This window comes from Hyaena hyaena, unplaced genomic scaffold (genome assembly GCF_003009895.1).
Source record: "Hyaena hyaena isolate Hyena2069 unplaced genomic scaffold, ASM300989v1 scaffold_83, whole genome shotgun sequence".
Classification (NCBI taxonomy): Eukaryota; Metazoa; Chordata; class Mammalia; order Carnivora; family Hyaenidae; genus Hyaena; species Hyaena hyaena.
The window spans coordinates 44,512-56,025 of record NW_024080715.1 but is presented as its reverse complement, the minus strand read 5'-3'; the positions used below and the strand labels follow the sequence as shown (position 1 = coordinate 56,025).

The 11,514-nt window shown below is 37.9% G+C and overlaps 1 protein-coding gene across 1 annotated transcript in view; it reads left to right on the top strand.

The window, feature by feature from the left end:
• OXCT1 (3-oxoacid CoA-transferase 1) overlaps positions 1-9,679 on the top strand; it is a 138,869-nt gene extending 129,190 nt beyond the window's left edge. Inside the window, exons 16-17 of the mRNA XM_039234179.1 lie at positions 3,587-3,688; positions 8,552-9,679. Coding sequence (XP_039090110.1) covers positions 3,587-3,688; positions 8,552-8,593 — 144 coding nt within the window. The 3' untranslated portion in view covers positions 8,594-9,679. The remainder of the gene's footprint in view (positions 1-3,586; positions 3,689-8,551) is intronic.
• Positions 9,680-11,514: the final 1,835 nt, after the last annotated feature.

Here is an 11,514-nt window from a genome sequence, read left to right as displayed (position 1 = left end):
CTCTCTCTCTCTCTCTCTCCTAGAAATAAATAAATAAATAAACATTAAAAAAAAATTAAAAAAAAAAAAAAGAATAAATAGCCAACCCAAGGACCTGCCAGCAGAGCAGTGTAGAGTGAGGGCAGGACCAGACCCTGAACCCTGAAGGCTACAGTTGAAAAGACAGTGAAGAGCTAAATTATAAAGGAATATGAATGCCTTGTTAAGAAACGAGTTCTGGGCGCCTGGGTGGCTCAGTCGGTTGAGCGTCCAACTTCAGCTCAGGTCATGATCTCACAGTTCATGGGTTCGAGCCCCACATCAGGTTCTGGGCCAACAGCTAGCTCAGAACTTGGAGCCTGTTTCAGATTCTGTATCTCCCTCTCTCTGCCCCTCCCCTGCTCATGCTCGCTCGCTCTCTCTCGCTCTCTCTCTCTCTCAGAAATAAAAAAAAATAAAAAACTTTTGAGTTTTATCTGGAAGGCAGTTGGGAGCCCTTCAGTGATTTTAGATGGATTAGATTTGCATTTTAGAAAGAACACTGTAGCTTTTATGCAGAGTCGGGAGAGAAGAGATGAGACAGAGTCTGGTCAGAAGACTCATTCAGTGATCTAGGCCAGAAAGTGTCAAGGTTCCAAACCATAGGTCAGAAGGAGGGATTTGAGAGACCCAGATGGATTCAGCCTAGCTAGATGATGAATTGGACAAGGCTGCTAAGGCAGAGGTGCTTCCTAAGTGTTCCTAACGACGCTCAGGCTGTAAGAAGAGACAGGGAGGAGCGGTGGGAGGCAGGAAAAGATTGGGTTCAGTTTGGACACACCCAATTTGATATTCTTGAACACATTAACATCCTGAACGTCCAGTCAGAGATTTCTGATAAACAATTAAAGATGTGGACCTGGAGCTCAGAAGGGAAGTCAGTATTGGACCAAACTTGTGGAAGTTATTAGCCTGTGGGAATAATGGAAGTCTTTACTGTAGAATACATTGGATAGCTAAAAATGGGCAAAGTGAAAGGCAACTGTGGAACCTCAGGGAAGGGAATGGTGCACATTTACCACTGTGGCTGTGTACATACTAGGTGCTCTAATGCATATTTGTTGAATGACTGAATGAAAATGCACTGCTATTAAAGGCAATAAATGTGTTGAGCCTGCCACTGCAGATATGTGACTAGAATTGCATTTTCAACTTCTAAAGAAATTCCATTAGTTTGCCTTTTGAAAGAGGCTTTGGAGATTTTTGACCCTGATTTCCTAGTTTTGTACTGCTAGCATGAGGTTATGAAAGATGCTTTCCTCGCCAGCAGCTGGGCTATGATTAAATGCTTTATCTATAATATGGTCTCCATTTTTATCAAGGTTTTGTTTATACTTTATACTGCTAAATGGAAATCTTCCTAAATATTTCAAAAGTAAATTTCCTTCATTTTAATAATAGATGGTTGGGTTTCCAGTATATGACCTTGAGAGCTAATTAGGGTTTGATAAAGGTGTTAAAAGTTTTTTTTTTAAACCAGTAAGTCGATTTGCCATAGATTTTCTCTCTCTGATCACTGAAGGCTTATATTCATGACACCACAGTTATCTTTTCCCCAAATTCCTTCCCTTCCCATTCTTAATAATATAATCTAGAGGCTCTTTTTATTTGTTCCATTTTGATAAATTTACAGTTCATAATGCAGGAAAAGAAAATCAGTATGAATAATGCTCCAGACACATTTTCTACAAAGTAAAAATCACCGTTTAAAAAATTTTTTAAATTGTTATTTTGGAATTAAATAACCTATTGTAGCATACAGGCATTCCTAAATGACCATTTTCTTCCCTCTCAAAACACATATTTTTACTGAAAAAAGGGCTTTTTTTAAGGAACATAAAAATGTGCAAACAAAAAGGAAGTTTTATGGAATATTTCCTCTAAAATTTAAATCACCTTTTCCAGTAAAATCAACTAGGTTGTCTATGAATTCATCAAACATAGAATTCAGGTATCACCTGCCCTCTTAATGTTTTGCTCATGGGGGAAAAAGTCAATTAGCAGGAGACTAGTAAGCATTTGGGGCTTTGATTTGACTTCACACACAAGTGACAAGAAGTTAAGCTGTGAAGGAGAAAGAACATTCACGTATATGGTGCCCCTGCTATGCCTCAAGCGTGATGTCAGGCACTCAGAGAATGCTCGTTATATTTGTCCTGTATAACAATCTTGGGAAGTAGGGTTTTTTGATATCCATGTACACACGGAAAGACAGGTTCACCAAAGATCACTTAGCTAGTGTGTGGCAGAGCCGAAATTCCAGTCCAGCTCTAAAGCCAGGGTTCTTTCCTCTATAGGTTGCTGTGTCTTCATATTAGCCTCCTAACCAATAAGAGTGTTTAAAATGCAAATTTTGGGTTTGATTTCCAAACTAGCTGAAAATAAAGATCAGCCTGTGAATAACAGGTAAATGTAAGGTAGATCTGGAAGAGGGGAAGGATATGAGGAACATAAGTTTTAAGTCAGGGAGAGAGGAAGCTAGTAATGACAGCCGAGAGAGAAAACAGTGCGTATTGCTTGTAGACCCAGCAAGTGAAAGTCAAAAGGAAGCATTTTGGGCTTTTATGGTTAGAGCTTCCTATCCATAGACCATCTGATCCGCCCTGAGATAAGTGAACCTCGTAGCACGGGAAGCTTCTCAGCAGAGTCCCAGTGACCGTCTCAGATAATGTTTGGAAGGATTCCCCAGTGGGAGGTTATATTAAATGATTTTGTCAGTCCCTTCCACTCAGGATGTCATATTGCTGAGGGTAACAAATGGCAGGTATCCTAAATCAGATAAAACAGGTTGAGTCTTGGGGCTGACGTCACACTATACCAGGGGGCACTACCATCTCCTGGCATTACCAATCACAATGTCGTAAAGGAACGTTAATGTGAGGGTAGCCTTCTGATGCTTGTCCTAGGCACGAGCATCTGCATTTGATTTGCATACCGAGTGGAGAATCTCATGCTGTCCTCTTGGACCTATGTGTCTTTGCAGGACTTAAAGGCAGTTTTAATATTTCCCTGGGGGTCTTTCAGGATCAGGACAGCTATCCCTTTATAATTACTCATAACCACTTCAAAGTGCCATGTTTTATTTCCTGTAACTCTTTACGTATCAGTATTGATCAGCTCTTCCTCGCCATCCTTGTGCATTCACTTTCCATGTATCTCTTCCCTTCCTCCCTTTCTTCATTCCTTTTTTCCTTCAAATCATCATCATTCTTCTAACTGAAATTTTGACCGGAAGTGTTAGACCTAACTAAAGGAAAGCAGTTAAATAAAAAAATAAAAATAAAAACTCAAAACTGGTTATAATAGTAGCAGCAAGTGCCATCAGTAGTGGACATTCATTTATCTTCTGACATCAACAGTGCTGCACAACTAATTGCCGATTAGAGGGCTGGCATGTATTCTCACCAAAGATAACCGTTAGAGCTGACATTTCCTCATTGCTGATTTTCAGAGTCTTTTGTCTTTGGTCTTGTCTCTCCTTTAAGAACATGAGAGGTTGTTTCTGTTTTGTGTCATAAAATAATTACTGTGATAGAAATTGTCACTGTCATTCTCTTGATTCCGACAGGCTGTGTTTGACGTGGACAGCAAGAAAGGACTGACTCTGATTGAACTCTGGGAAGGCCTGACCGTGGATGACATCAAAAAGAGCACTGGGTGTGATTTTGCAGTAAGTGTTCCTGTGAATAAATCCAGCCACTTGTCCTATATCATGAGCTTGATTAATGGGTGTTTACAGGACATGAACCATTAATTTGTGATCATTTTTGGAGTTGACCTTTGCAGAGAACAGGAGTGAAAGGAAGGGTGCCTCCAGACGAGAGCAGGTGGGAGCAGGAACGGGCTCTGACTCACGGCCAGCCTTCGGCTCAGGAGTCTGAAGCAGGAGGGGGAGGGACCACCAGGGGCGGCTGGAAAGGGAAGGTGGAGTTTGAACAGGAAGCTGCTTTCTGTGAAGTCCCTTACCGTCCTCTGTTCTTGGGGTACCAACAGCTGTGGCTAGACTCCCTTAACTCTAAGATGTGAGCCACACGGAGAAATGATGCTCCCTTATTTTTAAACCCACCTACGACTTAGGGCTTTCTCTTTTATTAATTTTGATGCCTGATTATTCCATCCATTGAACATGCTGGAACGTTGAGCTCTGACACTGAGTTCTAGTCACAAAATAGGTGTATCCTGCATTTAAAAATTTTTTTTTTATGTTTTTATTTATTTCTAGGAGAGAGAGAGACAGCGTGAGCAGGGGAGGGTCAGAGAGAGAGGGAGTCACAGACTGAAACAGGCTCCAGGCTCTGAGCTGGCAGTCAGCACAGAGCCCGATGCAGGGCTCGAACCCACGAACCGCGAGATCATGACCTAAGCGAAAGTCGGACGCTTAACTGACTAAGCCACCCAGGCACCCCAGGTGTATCCTGCATTTAAAGAAAAACTTAGTGCATTAAAAACTCAGACTTAACAAAACACATAATACATCAGGGAAGTATACATTTAAAATATCCCCAAATCTCTTTTCAAAACAAAAGAATAATATTATAATATAATCACCCTTGAATGTAAGTGCTGGTTTAGAAATCACTGGTCACCCATCTAATAGGGGCTGAGAGGATGGTTCAGTCTGTTTGATATTAATCAAAATAAAGGAAGAATGTGTCTGAAAAGTTGAAAGGAAAGAATTTCCTTTACACATACATTTTTAAGAAGGGAACTTCTAGTTAAAATGAAATTCAATTATAATGGGGAAGAAATGTTGCAGCTACCCATCCTGGAAAAAATAATTTAGCAAAACTTATTTGATAAATCAGGCATATATTTCATATACTTCTTCCTTAGGTACTACATGCTTGGCTGGTAACTGTTAATGTATAACAAATTTCTATAAAAACAATTTTGCTGCATAATTCATTACCCACATATAACTGTTTCTGGTACTGTCAGAGGGTCTTTGTCTATTAACCTTTTTTGAATTTCCCTTTGGAAAAAAGAAGTCTGTCAGCAATACCTAGCACAAAAAACACATCTTTAATTAGCTTTTCAGTAACCTTAGGGAGAAAAAAAAAGAGATCTATTTATACTTTCACTCTGTAGAATCCCTTACTCCAGTGGTGAAAGCAAACAATTCCTCTTACCTATCAGCTGTTCTTTGTATTTTTCCCCTTTGTGGGTAAGTTAACCTCTTCTTTATCAGGTAACATTTTTGAGATCCACATAATTTTCATTTCTTTGCTATGAAAGAGAATATACAAAGAAAGGACCGCTGTTGTTATGTGTTTTGTTTTTTTCCATTCATGTAGTTAAGTCAGAATGAAAAAGGTGTTTTACTGTTTTTGCTTTTTGTTTTTAAGTGCTAGTTTCCATGTCTTGATGCACTGAAAAATATCTCTGTGCTTTCTCCTTTAATGCCATATCACACCTCCTTCTCTTTTGACATTGACAGGTAATCTTATTTCCTCCAAATCAGGCTGTTGAGATAAGATGTGAATTTGCATGTTAGTGTTGTCTTGAAAATGAAAAGGTGTAGTATCAGCTGAATCATCTTAACAAAAGAGCTAGCTTTTGAGGATTTGATGATCAATGGCATGTCTTTAGACCCTGATGGATGAAATCACATGTAGCAGACTGATTTTTTTGTAATGCTAGGGACTGGAATGCTCTAATTAATAATATGTTCTGTTTAGTAGCTGGGCTATCAATAAAATGCATACAATAATAAAATTATATTTAGGGTAATATTTCTTTATTTGATAATTCAGAAAGGATTTTACATCATAATTTAGAAGATATTCCATATGATTATTACTGTATAAGTACAATTTTACTCTATATGTAACTTTATACAAGTTAGTCAGAATTCCTTTTTGAGAAAAGGCCCACTCAGTCTGCAATGTATACCTGGAAATAAACATTTTAGAAGGGAACGGTTAGGCAACCAGGTTGTTGCATAATAAAGAAAAGGGTAAAAACCTAGGTCAGAGTAATTTTGAAAATATGTTGGCTAACATTTTCTCCTATTAAAGCTGTGACAAGCTAATGAAAATGTCAGATTTCTGTGTATCACTCAGTGTGTTACTGCCAGTTACTTGATGGGCCAAAGTAGAAAGAAAAGGGGAAAATGATATTCCATCACTTAAATTGCATTTTCTCCAAAGTCTCTCTTTCCACTGAGTGGTTAATTCAAATGGGTATTCATTTCTCTCTTTTCTAATGCATGCTTGTGTTACAGAAAATAGTTTTTTCTTTTACCATATATATCTGTGGACTTTTTTTGAAATAGCATTTCCTTCTGTTTTTATTTTTTAATTAAATTTAAAAAATTGAATCCCTATTTGAACATCATGTGGTAAAATAAACTTCCAGAGGTCATCAGTCAACCATGATTATTTATTGAACACCCAGTTGTGTCTCACAGTGAGCTATGAAAATGTGAATAAAATAGAACAAATTGTTGTAGTTCCTACTCCCAAGGGACTTGGTCTTATTCTCCAGGCAGGAATATATCTAAACCATTAGTGGCAAAGAATTAAGTAAGAATACAGCTTATTTATATGTTTACAGTGAAATTTGGAAGAAGCCAGGTGTACATAATCTTTGCTAAGTTGAATAAATTTAAACTCAATATCTATTATGAACTGGCATTATACCAGAATTAAATCATATGCTGTTGGGATTTCAGTGGACTGAGAAAACAAATTGTTGGCTTATCTCCTACACCTAAATCATGTAGTCTTGTGTTACCTGTAGATCACCTTGGCAGGATGATCTGCTCCAGCCCGCAGGGGCTTAAAATGTTGATGAGACTGAGAGAGAGCAGAATGAAAAATGGTGGTTTAGTAGATATTTTTCATTACAAAAATAGACTGGCAAAGTCAGTCTACATAAAACTTCATTTTTTTCTTTTTTCACATAAGTCAGAGTCCACAATGAGGATATAAATGATATTAAGAGCTCAAAATTGGTCAGTATGCCAAAGAAAATGATCAGATGTTTAGTTTATAAAATCAAGGTGTCCAGCTTCCTTTTAAAGGAAATGCTATAAAGCATCTATTGGAAATGATCTGTTTTCCAAAAAATAGAGAGTTTCATTTCATTAAATTATTTCTACAGATGCTCTGTTGTTTAAAAAAAGAAAATGGGTTGTTTGTGAGACACACTTTCTAAATACTCAGAGCCCATATGTCTTTTATTATTTTCCGTAGAGTTGAAGATTTATGCACATGTGGGCTGTGATTTTTGACTATTTATTATATGTCTATTGTTTTGTCTATTATTATATATCTGCTCTTGGAACTGGCAGGTCTGAGTGAGCTGTCATTTATTTTAAGCTATATACCAAGCCATACCGATCCTTTTTATTCTGATCATGTCATTCTTTTAGTAGAAAAATGGAAAAGGGGGCATTAGCTCTTGACATTGTGAAGAGCTAATACAGAAACAATTTATAAATAAACTAAAAATATTTAACCTCATCAAAGCCAAATAATTGCCTACTCCTATTTTTAAAACTGCCTTAACCTCTATTAAAACCTTTCTCCTAGTTCTTTGAAACTTATTTAATCCATTTATTCATTCATCTGTTCATTAATTTAACAAAATATTAACTGTTTATTCTTGAAGGCAAAGTGTCAGCTAGGCCCATTTCAATCGCTTCATTCTTGAAGAGCTCAAAAAATCATCTAGATTTCAGTATGCCCCTAGTGTGCTTTCCGTGAGGACTGTTACTTAAGAGGACTCCATGGATATTTGCCAGACTGAATGAAGACATCTGTACCTGGCATTGCCTTGAAAGATCAGTCACAATTAAGCCAAATCACTTACATTTAGCTTTCTTCTTCCACCAGCTCTACCATTTAATATAGACCTGTCCTCATTTTTCTCTGCTTCAAGTCTTCAAGGAATGCTTGTATTGCTCTGTACATTGAACTTGCACCTAGTCAACATTAAATATTTTAACACTATTACCTCCTTTTTAAAAATAACTTGGAATCTTTTTACTGACCTTATATCATTTCCATTCTGATTATGAAATTTCTTATAAAATTTGTCATTGGTCATACATCTCTTCATTAATATGTGTCCAGTTAATCCAAAGATGACATTATGTCAACGAAATTGGGAATTGACTAGACTTATCTTGAGCATTTCGAGGCTTGTCTGTACTCTGAGTCTCCATTTCGGGTACTCTCAAAGGCATCAGTCTCAGAGCTCAGTGATCCATTCCGAGAGCTTGGTTTTCTGGACCCTTTATCATTTCTCTCTGCTCCTCCTCCACCCCCTTGCTGCTGCCAGTCTTCATGATGCTTAACTTAGGAGCTGTAATGTGCAAGAAGGTTGAGAACTACTGTATGCCCACAATGTAAACAGGAGAGCATTTTCTGTCTCGTCGGTTTAGAATGGAGAATAATGAGGAAGCCCTAGGTGAGCTCTGGCAAGGCTGTTTGTCGCTGACATCATTCGGGTCTGAAAATTCAAAAGAGAAATGTTTATGTCTTGAGGTTTTGTATAATTTGGTCATTTTATTTCTTTCTTTTACCAGGTTTCACCAAAACTCATGCCAATGCAGCAGATCACAACTTGAAATGTGGAATAGAAATTTGTCCCAGGTTGTATGTTTCTCATTTTAACCACATAGGAGTTCATTGAAAGGATATCAGTAATCACAATTGTATATCTAATTAGCAGTTTTGACTAGTTTTCTTCCAGCATCTTATACTGTATGCAGCCATATAGACTCTGTTCTCTCAAGAGTACTATAAGATTTTAATATATAAATGATTGTCTTATTTGTTTTATAATTGCTTAGAAGGCGTATCTTTACAATTGGTGCTCACATTGGATTTATATTTACCTCCTGTGATATGTACACAAAATTGTACCAAGATGGGCCCTTAGGGAGACTTTCATTGATGTTCTGTCCCTCGTATAAATCATGACAGCTAGAAAAAAAGAATGAGGGAGAAAAAGAACTCCACCCAGAGTATACCCAAGGCAGCATTGCACTAGTCCTGAACAATATTCTGTGTGAATTTTGAGTAGGAGAAATGCTGTCTTACTGATTATGTTTTTCTTTTGGCCTCCTCTGACTTTTCTTTTAGAGCCTCTGATTTTGTGATTGCATCTTGTTTCCCTAAAGCATCCCTTCTCCTCCCATACTTTCCATGACTAAATAGACATTCAGTAAGCAAGCAAGAACATCTCTTTTTGAGATAAGTAATTGGTTCATGGGAGAGACCAAAGGGTGTAAGTTCTCCTGGTGCTGATATCTCACCAAGAAGTTGCCTTTATGAACCTGCCAACCATCTGTGCTTTACCAAAGGCTGAGGTTTATTATGAGAAGAGGGCTATAAGCCTAACTGATAGGGTCAAGTTTCTGATTTTAAAACAGTGCAGTATTTCTGTATTAAGGATCCAGAGGAGTCCTTAAGAAGCTTTCTCTATGTGGTTGAGGTACAGTAGGCTACTCTTACAAGACCTCCTTTTAAGCCATGAAGTGCTATGGGATAATTTATCATGAATCCAGTCACAGTGACAACAGAGTTTAAAATATTTTTTTCTTTCTTTTCAGGCTCTCTTATTTCTGTCCAGAAAAATTCCTTTTTTTAAAAAAATTTTTTTTAATGTTTATTTTTCAGAGAGACAGAGAGACTGAGAGCACAGCAGGGGAGGGGCAGAGAGAGGGAGACACAGAATCCAAAGCAGCTCCAGGCTCTGAGCTGTCAGCACAGAACCCGACACAGGGCTCAAACTCACAAGCCGTGAGATCATGACATGAGCTGAATTCGGATGCCCAATCGACTCAGCTGCCCAGGCGCCCCTGTTCAGAAAAGTTTCTAAATATTGAATACCTTTTTCTACAATCCACTATTCTTTTTTCTGCCCAGGATACTTCCTTGAACAAACCACTTTTAATTCACCTTTATCCAAATAGAGGAAATACTGATGAGTAAGTCCAGGATTTGAAGGGCAAGGAACTTTTATTTTTAGAAAATAAACATGGTAGGGGTGCCTGGGTGGTTCAGTCAGTTAAGTGTCCGACTCCAGATTTCAGCTCAAGTCTCCATCTCACAGTTCGTAAGATCAAGCCCCGCATTGGGCTTTGCGCTGACAGCATGGAGTCTGCTTAGGAATCTCTCTCTCCTTTTCTCTCTGCCTCTCTCCTGCTCACGTGTGTGTGTGTGTGTGTGTGTGTGTGCCCACGCACGCACGTTCTCTCTCTCTCTCTCAAAATAAATAAATAAACTTAAAAAAGAATAGAAACATGATAGAGTGAGTTTGTAAGGAACCTGTCCTCAGAAAGTTGCCCTGTGGGCATCCTAAGCATTGTAGGTATCAAGTGGGAGAAAAGTCTTGGTACCCTGAAGATAGGTCAGACAGCTGTTCTCCAGACAGAGGTAGGCATAGTACAGTACACTATATCATTCATCTGGCACCAGGTATATATAGGCATTTATGCATATTTTTAGGTGATAGCACTGAAACTCCCATTCTGTTCAGGTACAACTACAGTTGTGTCATGTATGGTATTAGAGGAGAGAGGCATTTTTTGTATCACACTCTCTATCTAAAATAGGCTTGCTGGGTGCAGGATTGAAAGCATACTGTCCCAATACTGGTAAAAAGGACTCTTCTTGGAATTTATGAGTTCCAGAGAATAATACATGTCTGTTGAATTATAATTTGCTAAAATGTATGTTATTGATGGTTGCTATATTTGCATACTTAGTTGCTTATCATTCTAGTTCATTACTTTAAGATAATGTGATTCTAAGAGTGTTCCCAACTTTGAGTGGTAAAACCTAAGTAGATGACTTTATATTCTTGATTAAAGGATGCCATGGATAAAAACACATTAAAAAATACAATAAATATTCTGAATTGATATAGATCGGTGTGATTGTCCTCTTTCTTGTTTGGGAATGGTGTGACCAATCATGGTAATAATACACTAGAGATTAGTGGAAAGACCAACAGTAAGTAGTTTATACACTTTATGGCTTCTAATCAAGTGGTTGCTTTTCTTTTTATCTTACCAAAGAACACTTTTTCATGAAAGAACAAATGAAATGCTTACCTAAATGAATTCTGATTTTACTCCTTGTCAGAGCCAATCACTTATCTATAAATATTATCCCAGGCTTCATGTATTAATATGTATTTTTTTGCTTTTGTCTTATATTCTTTTAGGATACACGTACATTAATTAGCTTTCCAGTGGTGTGTTGAGTCTGCTTGCATTTTGAAGTGGCTCTAGTATAGTCTGCTTAGCATCTGTGTTGTTCCTCTGGTAGCAGACTCATCCCTTGGCCAAGGGGTTGGGTGTGTGCCCAGACTATGCCTCTTTTGATAGCTCTCCTTTGTCCACAGTGTTTATACACAGGGAGGGTTTATGACCCAGGATATACCAGGAAGGTCATTTCCCACATGTTTAAAAACTAGAGATGAAAGGGAAGCTAATTTTCTTAGTCCTTTCTGGTCACTAAACCATAAGAATGTGAGTCT